A 26,400-nucleotide genomic window follows, 5' to 3' on the forward strand; every position below is an offset into this window, starting at 1 on the left:
CCTACGAGGTAACAGAGACTCCCGGATTACAATAGCCACACCGCCACCCCTTCCCTGGGCTCTCGGCTGATGAAGCACCTGAAATCCCTCTGGGCACATCTCTACAAGGGGGACTCCTCCTTCTGTGCCCAGCCAGGTTTCAGTAATACATGCCAGGTCTGCCCTCTCGTCAGTAATTAAGTCCCGGACGAGGGGAGCTTTATGAACAACAGACCTGGCATTTAGCGACAACAGCCTGAGACCAGGGTCCTGACTACTCGCGCCATCTGGTCTTGGAGTGGGACTCCTAGGGCCGGAAGGAGGGATCTCTGTAATGTAGCGAACCCTCCTTCCCCGGTAATGGCCAGCCCTAAGGTCCCCGCCATATCTGCCTCTCCCTGTCACGACCGCTATGCTCCGACCCACTCCCATGTCCATGGTCCCCCCAACCACCCCAGTACCCCCCGCCTTCCCCAGCAGGTCCTCCGAGTCAAACATTCTCATTTATCCACACTAACAATTCCCACGTAGAAATTTAAAACATATAAAATACAAGGGTAACAATTACTAAAAGTGGGCCATTCATTCAAATCCAGCCAACTCCCATACACTCAGCATACTATTTAAAATTGAAGTCCACAAGTCTTAAAGTTGTCACATTGGAGACCTCTGGTCTTAAGCACTTTAGCTTCAGGAGTCAAAATTCCACAGGTACATAAAATGTACAAAGTTTAACAGGTGCTGAGCATGGTGCATCCTCTCTTTTAACAATAACGTTACAATTCTCTGCAGCTCCAGTATTTACTTTGGGCTCCTTATTGCCCTTAGTGGACTTCTACAAAACATTTCTTTACAGGTCTTCTGAAACTCATTTTACAATACCCCCATTCCCCCTGCATCTCAATACATTTAAGGCTAGGTAACATCATAATGGATAAGCATCCTAAAAACAAATAAAACTGATCCAAGTATTCATTCAGAATGTGTAATAAATACGGGGAGAAATTAGTGCTGAAGGGATGAGTGTAACCCAAAGCAGGCTTGTGAACCTGATTTTCCCTATTCGTATCTTATGCTTTCCATAAAAGTATTTGGCTATCATAACTTTTTCCCCCCTGCACCTTTTGCACCAGCTGGCTGTTCTCCAAATTATGGACTTCAACACTCAAACCTCTTAGAACAGTGATGCCGAACCTTTTTGGCACAGAGTTTTTGTGCACATTTCACACACTCGTCTGGGATGCAACCTGGAAGAGGAGCTGCCGAGCGGGCATGTGTGTGCAGGAAAGTGAACGTCCGGTTTCTGGCGCACACATGTGCAGTGGCCAGCTAGTCACCCGGTTACTGGCGCACATGCATGTGCGACAATCAGCCGGCCAGCACACATGTGCACGCTGGAAAACATTAAGACCAGCTCTTCCAGTTTCCAGCGCTGCCGCACACACAAAAGGCCAGCTGACAGTTGCACACGCAAGAAACCAGGAAGAGAAACGGGCAATGCCACCAACATGGGTCCTTGTGGCATTTTGGAAATGCGTGCCCTAGGTTCGCCATCACGGCCTTAGAAGATTGGCTAGAACGTTCTGGGAGGTGAGGCCCACACAACTGAAGAATGCACTGGCCACGGAAGACAATGTGGAAGAAGAGCTGCTCTTCTTTCTTGCCTGCCCTTTAAATATTGCCAAGCTGAGTTGCTCTAAATGTGATATTGTGAAAGTACATTCTGCTTAGCCATCTAAATTACACTGTCTCACACTTCATTTCTTACAGCTTTGTTCCGATTTGCACACAGCCCCTCCCCCCCCACAGATTTTAGGGAATAAAGAACATTTCCTCTTTTCAGGAGCCCAACGGATAAATTTTCTAGGCTCCGTTAAGCAGCCAATTGCTTCATATGCAACTATGTTTAATCTCAACTTTCAAAATGAAGAAAACAACTCAGATTTATTTCTAAGGTTTAACCTTACCGAGGAGCTGTTTCTGGCAGCAGTTAGAAATCCTTTAAACCACGGCTCGGCAACCTTAAACACTCAAAGAGCCACAAAGGTCCTAACCGGAAGCTCCTCGTTCAATTCTGAAGCCGACTGGAAGTCTGGTTTCCCCACCATAGAATCTCCTCCTAGCTCAGCATCCCTTTTCCTCTGCTGACTGGAAGTCCAGTTCCCCCACCATAGAGTCTCCTCCTAGCATGGAGTCCTTTTTCCTTTTACTGACTGGCAAGAGGGAGCTGCAGCAGAGGGATGAAAGAGCCACATGTGGCTCCAGAGCCACAGATTGCTGACCCCCCTGCTTTAAACCAACGCTTCTCATCTCAGTAACTTTTAAGATGTGTGGACTTCAATTCCCAGAATTCCCTAGCCAGCATGCTGAAAAGGTTCAGAAGGCTTAGAAACTGCCTGCAACTACCAAATATACAAACTCTCTAGCCCAGGGCTGTCAAACTCCCAGCTTGCGGGCCGCATGCATCATGCGCTGGCCATGCCCACCCCCCAGTTTAGTGAAGGGGGGAAAAGTCCCGATACATCACTTGACGCTGCCGTGATGACATGAGTTTGACACCCCTGCTCTAGCCTCTCCTTCAAGAGTATTAGTTATAAACACCATATATTATTTTTGTAAATTCCTTCTCATAATCTCATACCTGTGTGACATACTGAGCAGGGAGAAACGCATATCCCACGTTTCCTGTGCCATGGGCAGGGGCCAGGACAGTGCCAGGGGGAAGGTTGGTGAGGTTGGGTTGGATTTGTGGCAGTGGTGTGGCAGGCATAATGAGTCTCTGTTGTGGCTGGCTTGTGGTAACTATCTGCGAAGTTGTGTTCATTGGTTTGGGGGCCACCTGCAAGGAAGGAAATATTCAGGGTGTCTTGTCTTGTGTACCAAACTGTAATCTTTTGCAACAAATAACTTTATAAGGATAGCAAGAATTGAATGAATTGAAAGTGAAAAACTGGCTTCGTAGTTCGAAGCCGGTGTACATGGAACTCACTTGTTTGACTGTCTGCGTTGCTGGGATAATTGGAACAGACATCCGTACAGGGGTTGCATTCACCACCACTGGTTTGGCTGTTGAAAAGAAATTGCATGAGATACAACAGGCAACTTGATAGACTAGGACGTTAAGAAAAGGTTGGGCAGCTTCCTTAATTAGCCAGTCATGCCTCATTCTCATCTATTAGAACATAAGCTGGCAGATCTATCTTGAGCTATGTCATATTCAGCAAGATATGCTACCCAGCATGTCATATCCTCCTCTCCATATATAAATAGCTGCAGAAGATGTCATGAATTGCAAAAATGCCTATTATAAAAGCCGCATACAATTTCGTTTAGAAATCTAATGTCAGGGAAGCAAAATAAGAACATGGCACATATAAGCATCTTGAAGGTAGAAATATAATTTCCACAGTAGCATATATATGCATTCCATTTATTGGGGTAGCTTTAACAGTGGTGGGTTCCGGACTCCATTGCAACCAGTACGGTACTCCATTGACGCCAGTAATAATTAATTTTATTCTTGTTTTGCAGCCATTTGTACCAATTGTTCCAAATTTCATAATATTCCGACTCTTCTTTATCTTTTAATTTCAGTGTTAATTTGTCCATCTCTGCACAATCCAAAGTTTTTTTTAATCACTAATTCATCAAAGGGGGTAATATTTTGTTTCCAGCATTGGGCAAATGCTATTCTAGCTGTAGTTAGCAGATGTGTTAATATGTACTTAATTTTCTTTGTATATTTCCCTTTGATTATTCCCAGTAGAAAGATTTTGGGTATTTTATCTGTTCTCCTGTAATTTCTTGCACCCATTTCCAAATTTTTGCCCAATATTTTTGTGTTTCCGGTCAGGTCCACCATATGTGATAATAAGTCCCTTGTACTTTTTTACACTTCCAGCAGGTCGGCTTCATATTTGGGTACATTTTAGCCGATCTTGTTGGTGATAAATGCCAACGATAAAACATTTTGTATATATTTTCTTTAAGTGCTGATGATCGTGTTAGTTTATAATTTGTGTTCCAAATTCTTTCCCAATCCACTAGATCTATGTTGTAACCAAAGATTTTGGCCCATGCATCTATATTTTAATATATTCAAATAAAGATTTTTCTGACCTTGCTGCAGGGTTGCAGTGCTGGTGCTTGGATTCTGATTGGCTGGTTGTGCTGCACTACTGGCAGTGGTGGCGGTTACAAGCCGGACATAGTGAAATTTGCTTCCAGGAACCTGAATTTGCTGGACATTGGGTGCCGTTGTCAAGGGAATTATTGTCTTAAATTGAGAAGTGCCCACTCCCCCAACAGTGAGGGTCTGTACTGCAGATTTCACAGCCTGTGGAAACGATATAAAATATATATATTTGAGATTGCTGGCAAGCCAGTTCTTCATTTCTAATGAGAGTCAGCACAATTCGGCCTCGGGTCCGAGACTAACATACAGATAAAACAGTGCTGCCACGCCGTTCATGGTTAGACCAGAAGCGATTTGCTGAGTATAGATTCTGCATTGGCTTTAAGCTATTTCCTTTCAGTGGCGCTTTAATTTCAATTAGAAAGAAAAGAAAAAAGAGAAGGAAGAATGGAATAGAATAACAGAACAGAATAGCAGAGTCGAAAGGGACCTTGGAGGTCTTCTAGTCCAATCCTTTGCTTAGGCAGGAAACCCTATACCATTTCAGACAAATGGTTATCCAATCTCTTCTTAAAAACCTCCAGTGTTGGAGCATCTACAACTTCTGGAGGCTAGTTGTTCCACTGATTAATTGTTCTAACTATTCAGGAAATTGCTTTTGTCTTTGATTAGTTTCCATCCATTGCTTCTTGTCCTGACTTCAGGGGCTTTGGAAAATAGCTTGACTCCCTCGTCTTTGTGGCAGCCCCTGAGATATTGGAACACTACTATCATGTCACCCCTGGTCCTTCTTTTCCAGAAGGAAGGAAGGAAAGAAGGAAGGAAGGAAAGAAGGAAGGAAGGAAAGAAGGAAGGAAAGAAGGAAGGAAGGAAGGAAAGAAGGAAGGAAGGAAAGAAGGAAGGAAGGAAAAGGGTGGGTGGTGGGCAGAAAGGAAGGGGAAGGAAGGAGAGGGAAGGAATGAAAGAAGAAAGGAAGGAAGGAAGAAGGGTTGAAGAAAGAAAGGAAGGAGAAGGGTAGAGGGAAGAAGGGAAGGAAGGAAGGAAGGAAGGAAGGAAGGAAGGAAGGAAGGAAGGAAGGAAGGAAGGAAGGAAGGAAGGAAGGAAGGAAAATAAATCGTGCCTGAAGCTATGCAATTCTGCAAATCACAATCTGAAGAACAGGCTCTCAGAACAGGACTCAGATGAGCGTGTACCTGAGCAGTTGTACTGTTTGCGACCGCTTTCCCTGGGGAAGAGGGCGTTGAATGCTGCACTGTGAGAATCTGCTGTCCCAGCGCTACGTTTAGGGGAACACCAACTGTTTTCTGTGGGGAGCTTGGAGGCTGCGAGGCGACCGACACCACCGTTAGCTGCTTAACAGGATCACACAAGTACAGAGTCAAAATAGGCAACATTGCAAACGTATAAGAGGTCAAGACTTTCCACACTATGAGTAGGGTCTGGAGGCAAAATGAGCAAGGGAGGGATTATTACATTTTGGAAAAAAGTAAACCTATTATCAACTGGGGAGGGAGGGATGGAAGAAAGGTAGTGGGAGGGGTTGGGGCAGTGGCAGCTACAAGTCTGTTAAACCCAGAGTTTGCATAGCTGTATTAGCTATGGCAAATCTAGACAGCATACTAAAAAGCAGAGACATCACCCTGACAACAAAAGTGTGTATAGTCAAGGCTATGGTTTTCCCAGTTGCAATGGCCGGCTGTGAAAGTTGGACCATAAGGAAGGCTGAGTGCCAAAGAATGGAGGCCTTTGAACTATGGTGCTGGCAAAGACTCCTGCGAGTCCCTTGGCCTGCAAGGCCATCCAACCGATCAGTCCTAGAGGAAATCAACCCTGACTGCTCTTTAGAAGGCCAGATCCTGAAGATGAAACCCCAATACTTTGGCCACCTAAAGAGAAGGAAGGACTCCCTGGAGAAGAGCCTCATGCTGGGAAGGATTGAGGGCAAAAGAAGAAGGGGGCGACAGAGAAGGAGGTGGCTGGATGGAGTCACTGAAGCAGTCGGCGTGAGCTTCAATGGACTCCAGAGGATGGTAGAGGACAGGAAGGCCTGGAGGAACATTGTCCATGGGATTGTGATGGATCAGACACAACTTCACAACTAACAACAAATTAACGTACAGGTAGTCCTTGACTTACAATCACAATTGAGCCCAAAATTTTATAATGTTAAGCAGGACAGTTGTTAAGTGAGTTGTGCCCCATTTTACAGTCTTTCCTGACACAGTTGTTAAGTGAATTACTCCAGTTGTTAAGTTATAACACGGTGGTTAAGTGAATCCGACTCCCCCACTGACTTTGCTTGTCAGGAGGTTGCAAAAGTGATGACATCACCCCAAGACACAGCGACCGTCATAAATATGAATCAGTTGCAAAGCGTCTGAATTTTGATCACTTGACTAGGGGGATGCTGCAATGGTTGTAAGTGTGAAAAGAGGTCACAAGTCACTTTTTTCAGTGCCATTGTAACTTTGAATGGTCACTAAATGAATTATTTTAAGTCAAGGACAGAAATGGTATTCAGCATGTTCTGACCAGTTCTGGAGAACCAGCAACGGAAAATTTGAGTAGTTTGGAGAAGCGGTAAATACCACCTATGTCTAACCCCCCACCCCCCCCATCTATTCTCTGTCTCCCAAGTCCCAGCTGATTGGGAGGAAATTGAGATTTTACGGTATCCTTCCCCTGCCATGCCCACAAAGCCACGCCCACATAACCGGTAGTAAAAAAAAATTGAATCGCACCACAGGTCAGGGACTACCTGTATCTAATTCCTTCATTGACTCAAATAATACTTTCTTTCATACTCATTTTTATTTGGAGGATTTGTGAGTTTCCCTTTAGCACAAATTCCCATGGCAGAATGATGCCAGAGAGCAGACAATTCTAAAACAACTGAAAACAGCCAGAATCCTTCAGAAAGTCCATTTCAAAATCAGACTAACTTAGTTGAAGTGGAACATACATTTCAATCGTTTTCACACCAATTCATTTGTGTAAACGGGAGCATGGACTGTGGAATTCCTTAGCAATGTGTCTCAAATGTGAAAACTGGAGTCAGAAATACAATATATACATAAGCAACTGAAATATAAGTTTACCTTATTTGGGGATTTCAAAGGGGAGATTGCTATCTTATTTGGTGCCTCCTGTATTGTAGAACTTAAAGTTGTCCCAATAACGCTTTCTGATATAGTTACAGTTTTGGGGGGTGTCCCTGGAGCAGTCTGCGTAAGAACTCTACCTGTAAAAAAAAAAAGTGTTATAATCTTACCCATCTTCTCAGCTGAGTGCAAGATTTTCTGTAAAGGCATTAGCACTTTCTATGAGCTAGAGGAATTGGTTTTTAATAGCAGATCACTTAACTTTAAAAATAAGCATACAATTTAAATTTAAACTGATGCAATAATCACATTTTGTGGAACTATAAAATATATTACCAGTACATACTTCACTGAATTATTTCTCTCTCTTGAATCGCCTACCTACTACTTTATTTAAAACAAAAAAAAACCAATATTGGCAATTAAAAACAAAATGGCCTTCATCTAAAAAGTCACCAAGTAAGCAGATACCCCAAATAGCAGTAAAAAACTAAACAAAACACTTTTTCGCATAACTAGAGAATCACCCCCATTACCAAAAACACCCCAAACCCATTATTCTCTTTCGAACAAGTACAGTTTTTATAGTAGTGCATCTTAATCTAATTCCAAAATGTTGATACAATTTTGATTCTGCTCTTAATAATTTGTTAAACGTCATAAAAGACAAATAAGATTTTTAGCAGATTTTTTCCCCTTCTACACCTTACAGATATTATACAAGTGTTATGTCATTATGTTGTTATGACCAAATGTGATTTTTTATTAATCTGATCAAATATTGCCCAGAGTCACCCCAATCAGTGAGATGGGTGGTATACAAATTTAATAAATTAAAACATTCAAGATAAATTTATGCCAGGATTTAACTCCCTTTCCTCTGCAGCCCACTCCTCTTATGTACAGTTTGTAAATGAATCTGCAAATGTTTGCCCCATAATTCCTCTGCAGTGCAAAAGAGAAACAATCTTGACCATTTTTCCCCTTGGACAAAAGAAAAAAAAAGTAAATAATTCCAAACATTGTTGCAGTGGAAAAAATAAAGATTTCCTAAGAAAAGATTGATCTTCTGCTCTAAAACAAAAATAAGTATGCCAAAATATGCTGAAATGGGGGCAGGAATGCTTCAAATAATATGTACGATCAATCTATTGATTTCTTAGCAACAAAACCTGTTAATAATTGCAAATGGAATGACAGCACAATTCAAAGCCAACCAAGAGTGCATTTCTGCACTTTATTACATATTCATAAAACTGGGAAGCTTTCTGTATTTAGCACACGGTAAGATGATTGCATGTCCTCCCACGTAATCAGAACAAGATCTGAACTTCTAAAGATGATGAACTTTTACATACTTTCTACTTGACTAGAGAAGAGTCCTTTTTATGGCTGGCATTCAAAGTACCTGTGCTTAGGAAAATATTTCTTTAAACCATAAAAAAAAAATCAAGAGCTTACAAACACAACTCCCTTTTACTGACTGATGCTGACTGACTGATGCTCTAAATGCAGTGTTTCTCAACCTTGGCGACTTTGAGATGGGTGGACTTCAATTCCTAGAATTCTTGGAGTTGTAGTCCACCCATCTTAAAGTCGCCAAAGTTGAAAAACACTGCATTTAGAGCAACTTTCCTCAAAATAACACAAACCGGAATGTGTTATTGTTTGGATGACAACTCCCAGAATTCCCGATCAGCAGCGTCGTTGGTCGCATTAGTTGGGAACTCTGGAATTCATCATCCTACTATATCTGAACAGCATCACTTCTCACGCAGGTTCCCCCAATCTAGTTTCGTTATCATTGGTGCTGAAGTTGGTGTCCTGGCTTTCTTAGCAATCAAAAAAAACAATGAGAAATCCAATGACCAATCATTTCTCCAAATGCAGGGACCAACTCCCAAACACCTCCCTACCAGGTATACTCTGCAGAGTTGAACCTTAAATATTTGGAGAGAACCCAGACTGAAGAAAGCTGTTCCAGGGCTTTTCATAATCTAATATCCTCCCAGTGCTTATGGGTTAACATAGTTTTGACAAATGTCAAGAAAATCCATGATGAAATCAAAATCCATCAAAGGTCACTTTATACTTCCCATTCGCTTGTTATACACCCTGGGTAAATATTACAACATGAAAAAAAGCCATTAATAGATATAGATATAAACCTGCAATGACTGGCGATACTTGAGTTGTCTGCCCTGTAACTGCTTTGCTATTGATTGGTTTTGTGATGATGAGTTTCGTTATCATTGGTGCTGAAGTTGGTGTCCTGGCTTTCTTAGCAATCTAAAAAAAAACAATGAGAAATCAAATGACCGATCATTTCTTAAAGAAGGGAAGCCAAAGTAGTTAGAAGCAAGGGAGAACCAACCTTGACCCAACTCCACTGAAACACCTCCCCCCCCCCTGCAAAAAAAGGTGAAAGAACAGTCCAAAACTATCACATACAGTAGTGGCCAAAATTGTGGAACCCTTTTGGGAAAAGTGCATTTTTTGAGGTTTGATGGCTAATAATACCACTTTTTTTTGGGGGGGGGGGGGTTCAAGATAATCATATTCCACTGCTGGAATGGCCTGGGAATAGCCCCGACCAGTGATTGCTAACCTTTTCCAGACTGAGTGGCCGAAGCGCAAGTGTGCACACATGTGCCCGAACCCCCCCCAAATGCAAATGCATGTGCAGCCCCCATGCAAGCATGTGCAGCCTCCCCACACGCCCATGCACGTGCCCCCTGCATGTGCCTTGTCCCTTGCACATGCATGCATGACCCCTCACATGTGCCAAACCCCCAAAATGCAATGCATGTGCAGCCCACCTCTTCCCCATATGCATGTGCACCCCCGTACATGCCCCACACATGCACATGCCACCCACATGCGCTCCGCCCCCTGCCCATGTGAAGCAGAGACCAGGCGACCAACTGGCCGGCAGGAGACACATGCACATACGCAGTGGAGCTGAACTAGGGCAACGGCTTGCATGCCCAGAGAGAGGGCGCTGCATGCCACCTGTGCCACGCGTGCTATAGGTTTGCCATCAGAGGCCCAGACCTTAACCCAATTGAAAATCCATGGAAACTTGTTAGTCAGAAGCGACCCAGGAATAAAAGCCAGTTAATAGAAGCAATCATTCAATCTTGGTTTCACATTATAACAGCTGCAGAACTAAAAGACTTGGTTCATACTCCATGGAAAGACATTGTAAGGCCGTAGTTCATGCTAAAGGTTGCCCAACTAAGTATTAGCTGACATGATGATAATTTTTGTAACTCTCTTTTCTTCTATGGTGATAATTTTTGAATATCTCGTTTCTTGTATGATGATAATTTTTGTATATTTCGTTTCACTTTTCTTCTTTACAACTGCTACTCCAATAGCAAATCCTTCATAGTTATTGCATTACATTCTTGATTAGATTATCTTTCCATTGATATATACATACACACACACACACATAATCTTATGGTACTACTCAAAAAAAAAGAAAAAGAAATTGGTGTTATTAGCTAGTTTTAGAAAAAACACTTTTCCCAAAAGGTTTCCACAATTTTGGCCACTACTGTAAAAGCTACATGGATAGGACAGGTGACACGGTCCTCGACTTACGACCACAATTGAGTCCAAAATTTCTGTTCTTAAGTGAGACATTTGTTAAAAGAGTTTTGCCCCAGTTTGTCACCTTTTTTTTCCACAAAAGTTGTTAAGTGAATCACTGCAGTTGATAAGTTAGTAACCCGGTGGTTAAGTGAATCTGGCTTATCAGAAGGTTGCAAAAGGAGAGCACATGACCCTGGGACACGGCCAACCATTATAAATATGAACCAGTTGCCAAGCAACTGAATTTTGATCGTATGATCCTGGGTCCTATGCAAAGGTCATAACTGTGAGAAACAGTTTTAAGTGATATTTTTCAGTGCTGTTGTAACTTTGAACGGTTACTTTAAACAAACTGTTGTAAGTTGAGGACTACCTTTACTAGGAGAGGATCCAGCCAGTGAGGAGTGGCTATAGCCGTGATGGCAAACCTATGGCACACATGTCAGAGGTGGCATGCAGAGACCTCACTGTGGGCACATGTGCCGTCACCAGCTGCTCTTCAGGTTTCTGGCACCCTAATGTACGCTGGCCAACTGGTCTTCACAGGCACCAGAACACCAGAAAATGCCTTGAAAATGGCCTGAAAAGTGCCTTAAAATGTTTTCAGGCTGATTTTTGGCCATTTTTGGGCTGTTTTTTGCCTGAAATAATGGTCTGAAAAATGGTCTTCAGGTTTCTGGTGCTGTGACACATGCGCGCACACATGCACGGTGTGGCACTCGGTGCTGAAAAGGTTTGCCATCACTGGGCTATAGCCTCAATCAGGCATGTCCAAACCACAGCCCATGAGGTGCATGTGGTCCTGAACAGGTAGTGCTAAGGCCCCACAAGATAATTTTTATTTTATTTTGTAAAAGGCAGTTTTTTATTTATGTACATTAAGTATATTATAAATTTTTGTATGCAGCCCAAGAATTACTTTTTACTTAATGCAGCCCAGACAAGCCAAAAGATTGGCCAACCATGGCCTAAATAGCCCTAGTTCCTTGCACTTTAAGAAAGAGAGAATTCTTTGCCCAAAGTAATTATAATTTTAATGCAGGCTGCATAATACAGGTAAGTATGCGCCAGCTGTCAAGCCGCTGAATTTTGATCACGTAATCCAGAGGTTCCCAAACTTGGCAACTTTAAGACTTGTGGACTTCAACTCCCAGAATTCTCCAGCCAGCTCTGGAGAATTCTGGGAGTTGAAGTCCACAAGTCTTAAAGTTGCCAAGTTTGGGAACCATTGACATAATCATAGGGATGCTACAAAGCTCGTAAGTGTGAAAAATGATCTTGTTACTTTTTTCAGTACCATCATAACTTTGAATGAACTATTGTAAGTTGAGGACTACCTGCATGCAGTTGGGGAGGGTGGGGTGGCTTAGTAATGTAATAGAGGAATGGGAGGCAAAATAAATGACTCAATTAATAGATTCATACATTGGTTCACTGTGTGTGTGTGTGCGTGTGTGTATGTGTTTTCCAGCATAACTCTGGAACACCTCAAGCAATTTCAACCTAACTTGGTACACAGATAACTTACTCCTTGGAGAAAAATACTGTGGGAGTAAGACACCCCTACCAACCCTCTGGGGGGGGGGTGTTCTCTTAAGATGCAGCCTGTGTGCCTTTCAATGGCTTCTACTGTACAGCACAATGGAGTTGCCATGGTAATGGCTTCACAGTACTCCATAAGGGGGCTCCCTCTGCTAAGGGGGAAAATCCAACATTAGAAATTATGTTTGGTCCAGACATTTTCCCCCTACAAATAAATACTCGGGCAATGCCGGGTTATCGGCTAGTTACGAATAAGAATCTTCCCAAACTGGATTAAAAGCAAAAAAGCTGAAAGTACATGTTGGACGAAGAAAATGTGAAAAGGAATGAAAACAGATACACAACTGCATATATAAACATAAGCAAAAATGTAAGCCTCAGTTTAGCAGTGATTCATGGGGATAAGTATAAGCGCAAGAACTGTAAGTCTTCATGCCTATGTCTGAAGAATATTCCTTTGGTTTTGGCCTATTATGAAAAAGTAAAAAAAAAAAAAGATAATTGTAAATATAGATTAACCATTGGGGGGGAGGGCTTTGTCATTAATAGGCCACAAACAAAGGATTATTCTTCAGACACAAACATGAAGGCTTACAGTTCTTGAGCTTATAGTTACTGAATCACTGCTAAACTGAAGTTTAAATTTGTTCATGTTTATATGCTTGTATATGTATAGTTGCCATTCCTTTCCACGTTTTCTTCACACAGTGTGTCCTTTCATTCTTCACTGCACCTGAACAAGACCAGTCTTAAGCTGGTCTCCAAACTGCCAACTTTCACTTCTAGTAATTATCTGATTGATTGATTGATTGATTGATTGATCGATCGACTCACTTCAGAGAGCTGATCAAATCAGTAAGATTCTGGATAACATGCAACATTAAAAACAATAGAAACCAAAATAATAAGGAAAGAGTAGGATATATCCCAGAGGGAAACAATCAAATTTAACAGGTACATCCTGAAAGAGGCTCACCACCTCAACAAAATCAAGTGCTGGGGAAAGTCAAATTTCCAAAGTTTGGTAATTTTGAGGAAACACTTTCTGATATGTGCTGCTGCAACCTCATCTCAATGGACAAGTTAGCTTATTATTTAAAAGTAGTCATCATTTCCGCTGTCTTTTAACACCTTTGCTTTAGAACTTGCTTTTTAAAGATTGAGGTTTTTTTTTAACCTAGCCAGCTGTCTTCCCGCCACCAAAGAGAATTCCCTATAGCGCATCAATTTTATTGCAAAGGGAATAATAATTGATAGCAGTCCTTCTTACCTGCACTGCTTTTAATTGCTGGGTCTGCAGTACGGATGACTGGTTGGTGGTATTTACCAGCTGGCACCCTGGAGTCAAAGTAGAGACACCAATGACAGGTTTCACCTCCGACCTTCCTCCAATTGTCACCACCTTGAACTGCTGGGCTGGAACTTTGGAGTCACTGCCTTGTAGTTGCGACGTGGTCTTCTGGGACTGCGACAGCTGGTTGTGGGGTAGCGCTAAGACAATCGGTTGCCCGGGCTTGCCCAGAGTTGTTACTATGAGTTTTTGACCTTCCTGCTTTATGGCCTGTTTACCAATTTTCAAGTCCGTTGCTTTGTTAAGGATAATTTGATTGGCTGAGAGAGAGACTGGAGTCTGGGGGCCTAGCTTTTGGAGGCCGCTTTGAAAAGAAGGTTGTGCAGTCACACCAGCATCAGATTTTACGAAGGCAGAATTGCTGGTCACGGGGCTAACACAATTGCTGGGCAATGTGACAGATTCCGTGGTGACCGATGGTGTGACAGTAGTAGTGTGATCATCAGCGGAGCTTACATTTGCTATTGCCTCCAATTCTGTTTCCATAGGAATAGCGTCGCCCACAATGACAGTTTCGATGTTCTCGTCTTCCTCCAATGTTATACCTGTGTCCATGATCTCTTCAGGGAGCAAGCTGTTCACTTCTGCTGACACCACCTCCATTTTGCAGATGTTGATGGTAGGTTCAACAGGAGTCACTATAATGAGATTTTTTAAAAAAATGTTCAATTCTCATGTTCGGCCAAGCTATGTAACTTGAGACATCAGAGGTGTCATAGCTGGACAGCTATATAATTGTGGAAGTGATGTGTTAGCAACTATGGATACATACACTGTTAGCATACACACAAATCTATTAGTTAATAAGAATAGTTACTAATTTATATTGAAAGGGGTTATTATACCTCAGAAACCTGGAGCTTGAGCTGCAAATCAGGACAGTCCCAGTTCTAATCACTTATTAGCCATAAATATACTGAATAATCAACAAGATCTTTTTCAGAGCCACACTGGGGGAGCTTTCCTCTCTTCCAGCATAATGCTTATATTTTAATGCTGAAAAAATTTCCCATCGGGCAAAGCACAGACATATATTTGTGAGTGGAAGATATTTTGATTTTCTATTACCTAGGGAGAGGATGGTTAACCCATTACTCACCCAATATATACCATAGCCAAATGGGAATTAATTTGCTTTAAAATAACCTCCTTTGTTAACAACGTAAGCTTTCATTATACCAAAACACTGGGCTGGCAGGATTTCTGTTGGAACTGACAGAAATGCAGGGACAGGTTATCTCACTCTGTGAAAGCGACTCCTGTGCACAACAATATTTATAGATTTATTTAAAACCTCCCAGTGGCACCAGTGCTGCATGAAGAGACTTGGGTTGGGGCAAGAAGGGGCCCCCCATGGCTAACCAAAAGAGCCTCTATAACTCCATTCCTACAAAACAAATACGTATTACAGTATTATTGTTATCCAGCTTTACAGAAGCAAAGTATGGTAAAAGAGTGTTGGGAATTCATAATTAAAATCAAGATTATGATGAAAGTGGAGAGGGTACAAAATGCTTGACATGTTGACATGATGTCTAGATCGGACATTGGTGCTACGCAGCAGGGACACTGATTTTGTGAAATTGAAATATTTCAAATTACCTGAATTTCTTTTAAATTCCTGCTGCTTCACATCGGTGCACCTCCAAAAACATCATCGTGCAGCACCATGTGCTGAAGCTGCAAGAGAGAATGATGAGCTTTGTTATTTTCAGATCCATCATAAATTGAAGAAATGCTATACTGTCCGGATATTTTCCTTCACCTTTGATCCTTTTTTTTTTGGGGGGGGGGGTGTCAAGGCCAATTATAGATACACAACGTTGACATCATCTCTAAAGGCAGAAGGGGCCTGAATAGGGAACAAAAGGCTTCAGAAGATCCTGGCAAGACTGAGGGGCTTTAGGTTGTAGGGTCTTCTGGATTTGGATCTTTGGGGCTCTCAGTGGGGTTGCATTGCCCTAAGCAAAGTGCACTCTGGGGGTCCTTCTGGACTCAGAACTCCTGCTCCAGGTTCCAGTCATGGCTAGGAGAGTCATTATACAGCTTTGTGCTGTCACCAGATGTGCCCATTTCCCAATGGGCTACTGTAATGTGCTAACTGCCCTTCAAGAGAATCCAGAAATTTCAGCTGGTGCAAAATGAAGTTATGAAATTCTCAATCATCCAAGTCATGGTTGTTGTCCCAAAGATACTTTTTCCAAAAGACAAAGTGAATTTCTTGAGGATTTTTTTTCTTTGAAAACATTTCGCTGCTCATCCACAAAGCTTCTTCAATTAGAAGCTAGAAGCAGTTTCAGTTAGAACTGTTTAGTTAGTTAGTTTAATTCAGGGGTAGTCAACCTTTTTATACCTACCGCCCACTTTCGTATCTCCGTTAGTAGTAAAATTTTCTAACCGCCCACCGGTTCCACAATAATGGTGATTTATAAAGTAGGCAAGTCAGTTAAATTAAAAAAAGGAAAGTGCTTCAGTATTGGACAAAACCCTTACCGCCCACCATGAAAGCTGGAACGCCCACAAGTGGGCGGTAGGGACCAGGTTGACTACCACAGGTTTAGTTAGTTAACTTTATTGTCATTGCACATGTTACAATGAAATTAAATGCCGTCTTCAGTGTACATTACTATTTAAAAATAAAAACACAAATATACATCCTTTACATTCTATATAATTGAAATTGAAAACCCGATATTGCACTATACCGTAGAATTCAATATAGTTACTGCTCTAGGAGAGAAGCTGTTTTTCAGCCTGTTTGTCCTCGTTTTATTATCCTGTATCGTCTGCCAGATGGTAATAGTTAAAAAAAAAAAAGCTGCCCAGGATGAGATGGATCTTTGAGAATATTTTGAACTTTCTTAGGGCATAACTTTCTTCTCCCCTCCAAAGAGGGAAGAAGAAACTGAAGAAGCTTCTTGGGTGAGAAACAAAACATTTTCAGAAAAAGAGAAATAGGAGAGTACAGTAGAGTGAAAGGAAGGGAAGGAAAGGAAAAGTTAAAAACCTGAGAAAGTCCAGTTGCCTTTTGGAAAAAGCATTTTTGAGACACTGGCAGTGATGTGGGCTCTAGGACTCCACATGCTATGCCTCTGACCCAGAGCTGAACTGGTTGCCAGTTTCCTTCTGGGTCCAATTCAATGTGCTGATTAAAGCCTACATGGCTTGGGGTACTGTTACTTGATGGATGTGTCTGCCTAGGGACATCTATCCATCATATCAGGTCCACAGGAGAGGCACATTGAGGGTCCTTTCGGTCATAAAGTGTATCGGACAGGGTTTAGGAGGAAAGCTTTTTCTGCCACAGCCCCTGACCTGTGAAACATCATTCCCTACAAGGTGAGGCTCGCCCCAACTTGTTTCAGGCAGCCAATAAAACATGGGTTGATCAACTAGCTTGGGGAGCCCATGAGAGTGTACAGATACGACCACAATTGAGCCCAAAATTTCTGTTGTTAAGTAAGACATTTATTAAGTGGGCTTTGCCCCATTTTACGATCTTTTTTGCCACAGTTGTTAAGTGAATCACTTCAGCTGAGAAGTTAGTATAAATCTGGTTGTTAAGGGAATCTGGCTTCCCCATTGACTTCGCTTATCAGAAGGTCACAAAAAGGGGATCACATGACCCTGGGACACAGCAACGGTCATAAGTATGAACCAGTTGCCAGGCATCTGAATTTTGATCACATGATGGTGGGGATGCCGCAAAGGTCATGCCTGTGAAAAATGGTCATAAGTCACATTTTTCAATGCCGTTGTAACTTTGAATGGTCACTAAACTGTTGTAAGTTGAGGACTACCTGTAGAGCAAACTAGACGGCTCTGTGATAGTTAATAGAAAACATTCTCTGTATGTTTTGCCACCACTTTGTTGTATTATTTGTTATCTTTCAAAAAAATTAATTCAAATTGTTTTAATAGGCTTCACATATTTTTATTGTTATTATGTATGCGGACCAGAGTACCATATTTTTCGGAGTGTAAGATGCACCTTTTTCCCTCAAAAAAGGGGCTGAAAATCTGGGTGCATCTTATACACTGAATGCAGCACTTTTTGCCTCCCAAAACCCCGCCCCCTTCACCAAAGTGGCCATGCATAGCCTTTAGGAGGCTTCCAGAGTGCTCCTGGGTGCTCCTGAGGGCAGAAATGAGCGAAAACCGGCCTGTTTTTTGCTCAATTTTGCCCCTCCCCCAGCAGCACTCTATAAGCCTCCTAAAGCCTATGCCTGCCCTTTTTTTGGGGGGGGGACAAAAAAGGGGCCGTTTTCACAAAAAATGGACTGTTTTTTGCTCATTTTGGGGAGGGCACCCCCCAGGAGCACTCTACAAGCTCCTAAAGGCTATTCGCTTTTGTGAAAAACGGGGCGTTTTGGGGAGGTCTACAGAGTGCAAAAACTGTTTTTTTTATTTGCCTCTTCAAAATCTTGGTGTGCCTTATACTCCGGTGCGTCTTATACTTTGAAAAATATGGTAACTGTATCAGATGGGTGGCCAGACAAATGTGATTAAATAAATAATAAATAAATATTCTGGAAACCATTATAAAAATCTGGAGTTTTATTAGCTGGATGATAGTCTTGTACTGAAACACTTTTAAAAAGCAAAGTTGTTCCCCATCTGCCCCCCCCTCAAAAAATGCCATTAATTGGCAGTTGGGTGGCATACAAGTTCAATAAATTATTAAATTACTATTAAGAGACTGCATTATTAATACAGATTCAGATATGAATCACAGCACTAGTTATTGCAAGAGCACTTCAAATACATTTTTCGCAGAGAAATGTTATTTCATACAATGGTTAATGAAGTACCCGAGGGGCAAAGTGAGGATCATAATTTTTCAAATGAAAATTATGACCCTGTAAAGATTTGAGAGCAGCTCATCCAAGCACCAATAATAGTTTATTGCCCACAGTAGTCAATTTACAATCAACAAGGGTGGGGATGGGCAATTTTTTGATGGGTACACGTTTTAGCATCAAGATATAAGAACAGGAGTACAAGTACGTGGGACATAATGACTTTTTAGAGTAAACTTCTTTAGAGAGTTTCAGGATTTTCTTGTTTAAAAATTCTTAAGGTTTTTTTTTAAATGCTGAGTGTTTATGATATCAAAATGGAGGAAATTATGCCATTAATTTCAGCAACTATGGTCAGAGTTGACCCTGAAACTACCACACACACAAAAATAATAATAATCTGGCGGAAGGGGTTCAAGAGCTACATGCAAACAAACAAGATAGTATATTTACATATTACATGAATTATTCCATAATTTGTTAAGCATAGAAGAAAAATGTGGCAGCTTGTTTTGTTTATAATGCCTTGGGTTTTCATAAATTCAAAAGCGGATGTGTATTTTTAATTGGATGTACCACTCACAGGTCTACTGTACTATTTTTTTTTAATTGTAAAAATTATCCATCTTCTGAAAAACCCTCCTGTTTTTCAAAACCTGACTTCAGAATCTAAGTGGGAGAATGAAAAAAAATTATAACAACAGAACAGGTTGGTGTTCTAATAGTTGGCTATGGGTGGGTTCAAATGGAACTTTATTTTTAAAGAGTGCTTATGTTTAGCACTGATTTTTGTAGAGCATATTATCATGTATTAGAACACACACTAGGAATTTTTGAGTTACAGGAAACACAACAATCTTGTATAATTGAGATGTGTGGTTATGTGTGTTGTATATATGAAAACAGTCAGTTGTATGTCTACTTACTTTAACATCCATCAACATGGATGTTATTTTTTTTAACTAGATTTCATCAGAAAATATATTTCATACAGAAGCCTCTCTCTTCAGGCAACATTATCCTAGATATCAGACTACATGGACATTTAGTTCCTCAAAGTTAATTATAAATACCAAACAGACTATTTATATAAAATTCCCATGCATAATTAAAGGCTTATCTACAAAGTATTCTCGTACATTAATGAAATACTAACAGTTTGGGTCACTGATTAAAAAGGTTCTTTATGACTCTGTATTATTTTATGACTAATAATTAAAACAGGCCACAGGACTAGTGGTTTAGTCATTCATAAAACAAGGTGTATAACTTCAGCATTTTTAAAAATGTTTTAACTACAATAAGCTCACCAGCTATTCCATGTTTCATGAATGGTTTACATTTATGGGAACCTTATTTAACTTTGTTATAATAAATATTTGGATTTCAGATTTATAGGCCATGAAATCCAAGATTATAGGCAGGTTTTATTTAAATTTTCACTTCTCATTACTGGATGAGAATTATTTGTAAATAGTAGTATCATTAGACTTATATCACCTGCTCTTAGATAAAATTTGAATTTATTGATGAATTCTTCTTTGGACTACTCAAATAACCAACATTTTTTCAACATAAACTTGCAATGTTACTGTAAGTAAACTGACTGAACTTAGAATTTCTTGTAAAAAAAAAAAAACCTTAAGTGAAGAAATTGGATTCTCCAATTTTACATCCAATATTTATAGTGTTCCTGAACTATTTTTGAAGAGAAAAATATGTAGTATGTTTTAGAGGAAATAGATAGAAGTTAATGCAATCAAAGATATTTCCTACACAAATCTTAACTATTGTTTTTTTTTTGCTGATTACTTAGCTGGGTATACATTCTGCTTGGACAATATTCCCTTGAAAATATTCCTTTAGCTGCCAAGTCTATGGCACTGAATGAGACTTATGACCAATCCTCGTAGTTGTGACCATGTCAGCATCCCCAGTCACATGACTGTGATTCAGGTGCTTGGTTTTGACAAGCTGGTAAGAAGTTACAAATAACAATAATATGGTACTGTGCCTAACAACTTGATTCACTTAATGACGGCAACCATAACTGCTACAACTGCTGTCATAAGTTGGTGTGCTGATGCAACATTGTGCTTTACAGGTGCATTGCTTGTGATATCACTGGTCCCAATCATAACCTGAGAATCTATTCTAATTGTGATAGGTTTTGAGACTTTATGTTCAAGCTTATCAATTTCTATTTATTTATTTTATTAATTTATTACATTTCTATATACCACCCATTTCACCAAAGTGAGTCTGGGCAGATAACAGTCAGAATATAGTTTTTTTTAATGTAAACATGATAGTTGGATGTATTTTACTTAAGATTAGCTCAATGTTACATATACTGTATTTTACTGTTAACTTGAGAATCTAATCAAATTAGGCTTAGCATGGTACATTACAGGTAAAAAACAGATTGCATAGTTTTTGAAAATGTAAAAATATTTTACTTAAGAATATAACACATATGAAAAACAGGCAAGTGATCTGCAGATTATGTTGGTTTCCATTTTATAGCATACAATATCAGGCTTACATGATCTAAACACAAACAGTTCTCCTATACTTCTACTTTGTTTTAAAACAAAAAAGATAAATACTCCATCAAACACTGAAAGTACCTGGAATTCAAAACTAAGCAGTTTTTTTCTACACTCGTTGAAATGCCTTATGTTGTACATTAAATAATTGGCAATGCTTTATATTTGTGTTTTATGTATTATTTTAGAACAAGGCCTTTTAAATACAACTGTAGAAGAGGAAGATAGTAAAGAATCCCTTGGTTACATTATCAGGTATTTTGATTCTAATATATCATTTGAATATACCATTTCTAATTATTTTGGGGTATAAAATCATAACATTTAATCACAATATAAATTCTATAAAATAAAGCTGCTACAAAGTTCAAAGCGGTGGAAGAGCTACAGATTCCTAGAAAAATGGTTCTACCCTGAGATAAAATAAACAACAATGGTGAGATTTAATTGGCGGCACTTTAGAATTCAGCTGTTAAATAAAAATGTTTTTCTTCCAGAGGCATTATGTGGAATTATCATCATTTGTCTATGGCACTTTTGCCTAGAATAGGACCTTTCCTAAATCAACATCCACAGCCTATTAAAAAAGAGGAGAAAACCTATTTTTTCCTAATAACTTTTCTTTTTACTGATTGCTACACTGAGCTTTGCTTTTCAAAAGTTAATGTTTTCTTTTAAAAAATATATATTTTATTTTATTTTATTTTACTTATGATAAACATGAACAGCCAAACACAGGTGGAAGCTTTCGCAAGTGCTAATTTACAAGAGGTGACTTTTGAAACACACCCATTCATCTGGGAAAGAGAAGCGGGATGAAATTAGTTTTTAAAGACCCTTTTGTGTCCCGCGAGCACTTTTAACGCACTCCTATCCTTCGCTAAACCTGTACAGCAAAGGATGAAGACCATTTTCCTAGGCAACCCAGAGTAACCCAGCCTGGATTCCTCCAGAAAAAATGCCACCACCACCTCCCTCGCCCCGCGAGTCCTATCCTCCCAGCTGAGTAACCGTGGCACAGCTGGACAGCTCTCGATCGCCCCCCACCCCCACCCCCGAGGGAAGAAAATTAGGCCCCGGGAGCTCCCGATCCCTTTCCCAGCGGCGCTTCCGGGGACCAAACACCTGCAATCCGAAGCAGGAGGAGCCCCTCGATCGGCTCCAGCCTCCGCGGCCGGCGCATCCGGGGCTGCCCAGACCTCTCGATGCGCCCTTCTCTCACCCTCTCCGGGAGGCAGCCGCGAGTCCTTCTATAGGCTGGTCGGTGCCAGATCCCGGGCGGGGAGGCGGCGTCCCGCCCCCGAGGGTCTGTCCGGCTGCGGGGAGGGGGAGAGAGAGAGAGAGAGGCAGCTGGAGGGGCCGCTGGCAGCCAAGCGGGTCAGAAGAGCCTCTTCGGGCTGTTGAGCTGCCGCTTCTGGAATGTCAAGGGCCGGGATAGGATTTCGAAAGATCCGCCATTTTCACTTCGTCATCACCCTCGCAGCCCCAGCTTCGCAACAACCCCCGCCGGCCTCCTCGCCTCCGCCCCGGAGCCCGCCCAGGGAAGCCCTCCCACCGCCAGGAAAGGAGGACCGGGAAACCATGCCCGCCCGGACCACGACGGCCCTGCCCCGACGGCCAACGGGAGCGGACGACCTGCGCCCAGAGACGAAGGCGCAGCCGGTGGGCGAGGAGGGGGATTCGCTCCGGCCACGTCGCTCCCCCCCCCCACCGGTGGATCGGGCCGCCTTCCAGTTTCCGCGGCACCTTAACAGGCGGCCCTGCTTTGCGCCATTGAAAAAGCGGCGGATTTCTACGGGCAGAAGCAGCAGCGTTTCGTCTTGGGAGTAGTTCTCGCTCAGGGTCCAGAGTCTCCGGTTAAAAATGGGACGGAGGAATATCTGACGTTGAGGTGAACAGAAGCTGACCTTCAAAACGTTGGGTAGAAATGCAAGAGCAAAAACACGGTGTAGGTGCTACAGTTCCAAGCAACAACTGTGTACACCAAAGGTGCTTTTTTTTTCAAGAGGCAAGTGGACTTTCTGGTTTTTCTTTGAAGACGTTCCGCTTCTCATCCAAGAGGCTTCTTCAGCTCCGAATCCGAAGAAGCTCCTTGGATGAGTCTTCAGAGAAAAACCAGAAAGTCCACTTGCCTCTTGATGGGGAAAAAACACTCTTGGGACAGCCATAACCTAGAAGACTGAGAATCTGCATAGACAAACAACTGTGTTCAGCAGGGGTGTCCAAAGTTGGCAATTTTAAGACTTGTGGACTTCAACTCCCAGAATTCTCTGGCTGGAGAATTCTGGGATTTGAAGTCCACAAGTCTTAAAGTTGCCAACTTTGGACACCCCTACTGTAGAATATCTCAGAAAATGTTTACTTGGGTCACCTGCAAAATTCTCAAGAATAACACTCAAATCAGCAGAGCAAAACTAAAGACAGCAAAGAATTATAGAGCTTGAGTGAACTAACATCATACATGTTTACTCAGAAGTAAAGTTGGCAGATGTGAAATTGCAGAAAGAATTTGAGCCTTGGATTTCTTTGAGTGACAGGCAGGGCTTCTATAACCCGTTAGCACACCTCTTAATAGTCAAATGAGAATAGCACCGTAGAATGACAAATGTTAAAGCCATGAATGTATTCAAGATATTCTGTAAATCACAATGAGAAAAATTGTAAAGCCAATGCTTTGTCACAAATAAGCACCAGCATAAATACTGGGCACACACTTTACATTAGCAATAAATCTGGGGTTCTCAGTTGTTCCCAAATTACAACAATTCAACATCTGAGCAAATTTAAGTTTCTATGTATTAGGTTCTCATCAACACAATCTTGCCAAGCCATTGGCCACAACAATCATATCACCAAAAACTTTGAAGAAATTTTTGAATATGTTAAGATTAATGTACAATTTTAGCAGTTATAAATTAATCTGAACACCATCGCCTATATGCTACAATAGGGTAAAATTGCCTGATTCCTTTTCCTACATTGGCACCAATTCAGAGGGAACAAAATAGGTCCTATCAGAAGAGAATATACCAGTATGTAGCTCTGGATTGAACTATGGAGTTCTTGGTGCTCTCTGACCTTGGTTGTTTGCTTGCTCATGCTATAGTTTGGTAATAAAAGTCTGCAAGCTAATAACTAACTTCAGACAGTACCAAGGACTCCCCCACAAAAAAATCAAACCATTTAATTTACATTTAAAACAATTATATTATAGAACAGAAGCTCACAATGTATGGCCCAATGTTGTATGCCACCCCTGAAAAATTTGGGTTTAGCCTCCACATTCCACTCCATTGAATGGAAATAAAATTTTACTTTTACCTTGGTGTCACCAACTTTTTCATGTCTAGTCCCTGGCATGTCAGCAAAAGGAAAAGTGCAGTCCTTGGACTGAAAATAATTACGCAGCCTTGGAAAAGATTAGATTCTTAATATGCAATTACTATTTGGCTCTAAGTACTCTGTAGATTTACCTCAACTTCCCAACATCATTTTCACTGTCAACATAGCAATAAAGTAACTTATCAGTTAACATTCATATTGATTTTCAGATATATTCTATATAGTCTTCCACTCATCCACAGCGAGTGTGCATGCTTTATATAAACCTATTTGTTCATTAGCTTATCCATTGTTTTCTGCGGAATGGATCATCAGTTTCAGAAGATATTACTAACTCTATGGACCTGAAATGTACTTACCAAAAGTAGGAGAAAAAGACATCTATGATACGAACAAATTGAGACTGCTTTAACAAAAAATAAAATTTGTCCTTTTATATATATATATATATATATTAGTATATAACTAGCAACAAATATAACAACAAATCCATCTACTCAACAAAATCAAAATTTAATTCTTTTTCATCATAAGCACAAAATGCAGAAGTGATATTCAAATGAAAAACATACTTAAATATATTCTCCTCTTTGAATAAAGTAATCAATTTAACCATTTCTGCTTTCTTTTTCTTGCCGTGGAAATAATATGTATGCCTGTTTGCATCTATTCATCTTATCTAGCAAATCTTTGATTTCCTTTTTCACTCCTTTACTTCACTGGCATTAGGTGGCTGATGTCCTTTCCCCCGCCCACTCCAAAGGAAAATGATAGGCCAGGTATCCCCTACAATATGTATGTATGCAAACAACATTTATTTTAAACTTTTTCTTCCCTTCCTCTTTCACAAAAAATATTTTTAAAAAGGCAAAGACTTTCCCGACCAAGTTGTTATCATTTTCACAGCCCTAGACATGTTATAGGGGTTTGTTTTAGAAGCTAAGTAAACAATTCTGTTTGGTTTCTTCCTTTCACAGAAGTGGCAAAATTACTTGGGAAGGCTGCCCTCAAAGCAACAAAATCCAGGAGTGGATTTGTTAATTAACCTCTTCAAATAAAGTAATTAATTTAACCATTTCTGCTTTGTCTTCCTTAGCTGTGGAAATAATATGTATATCTATTTGCACCTAATCATTTTATCTAGCAAGTCGATTTCCCTTTTCACTCCTTTTTGTGCACCTGGCATAAAGGGTGGCTAATCAAAAATGACAGGATAGGTATCACTACCATATGTATGCAAATAAAATTTATTTTAAACTTTTTTACCCTCTTCTTCCTCTTTCACACACATACACACACAAACAAAAAAGCAAAAGCTTTCCCAACCAAGCCATTATCATTTTCACAGCCCTAGACACGTTAGGGATTTATTTTGGAAGCTAGGTAAACATTCTTTTTTTTGTAATATATTTTTATTATTTTTAAATTATACATTTATATTGTATGTGAACAGAATTGGTTCTGGGTATCATTCATATTAACCCAATTCACAATAACAATATTAGTAATCTCTATCACATTTCTCAAATTTAAGTAATCCTTATTATATTATTCAAACATATATTTTCAAAAAAATGCCTAACTCATCTTTATCTCTACCTGAATCTATATCTTTAATTTTTCTATCTAAACATTTCTCTATTATATATATATATGAACAAATTTAACTATGTTTCATTTATATTGATCTAATTCACAATAACAATATTAGTAATCTCTATCACATTTCTCAAATTTAAGTAATCTTTATTATATTATTCAAACATATATATTCAGAAAATGCCTAACTCCTCATCTTTATCTCTACCTTCATCTATCTTACTTGTTCTATCTAAACCTTTCTGTATTATACATGAATAAATTTAACTAAGTTTCATTTATATTGATCCAATCGATGCTAATATTGCTAATAATCTCTATAAGAAGCTAGGTAAACATTTTTTTGTAATACATTTTTATTATTTTTTTAAATTATACATTTATATTGGGCATGAACAGTTGA

General features: G+C 40.4%; 1 protein-coding gene across 4 annotated transcripts in view; it reads right to left on the reverse strand.

The window, feature by feature from the left end:
• Positions 1 to 26,400, reverse strand: part of LIN54 (lin-54 DREAM MuvB core complex component) — a 36,629-nt gene that overhangs the window by 9,132 nt on the left and 1,097 nt on the right. Inside the window, exons 1-9 of one of the 4 annotated variants that reach the window (XM_087724034.1) lie at positions 22,279 to 22,514; positions 15,311 to 15,388; positions 13,628 to 14,346; positions 9,384 to 9,504; positions 7,213 to 7,355; positions 5,308 to 5,466; positions 4,099 to 4,315; positions 2,969 to 3,045; positions 2,621 to 2,818 (exon numbers count right to left, since the gene is read on the reverse strand). In XM_087724034.1, coding sequence (XP_087580160.1) covers positions 2,621 to 2,818; positions 2,969 to 3,045; positions 4,099 to 4,315; positions 5,308 to 5,466; positions 7,213 to 7,355; positions 9,384 to 9,504; positions 13,628 to 14,311 — 1,599 coding nt within the window. In that variant the 5' untranslated portion in view covers positions 14,312 to 14,346; positions 15,311 to 15,388; positions 22,279 to 22,514. Of the gene's footprint in view, positions 1 to 2,620; positions 2,819 to 2,968; positions 3,046 to 4,098; positions 4,316 to 5,307; positions 5,467 to 7,212; positions 7,356 to 9,383; positions 9,505 to 13,627; positions 14,347 to 15,310; positions 15,389 to 22,181; positions 22,515 to 26,400 lie in introns of those variants that run through there. The other 3 variants (XM_087724036.1, XM_087724033.1, XM_087724035.1) reach the window with 3 other exon arrangements.

This window comes from Thamnophis sirtalis, unplaced genomic scaffold (assembly GCF_051295495.1).
Source record: "Thamnophis sirtalis isolate CommonGarterSnake01/CBP01778 unplaced genomic scaffold, rThaSir2_p1.2 scaffold_10, whole genome shotgun sequence".
NCBI lineage: Eukaryota > Metazoa > Chordata > Lepidosauria > Squamata > Natricidae > Thamnophis > Thamnophis sirtalis.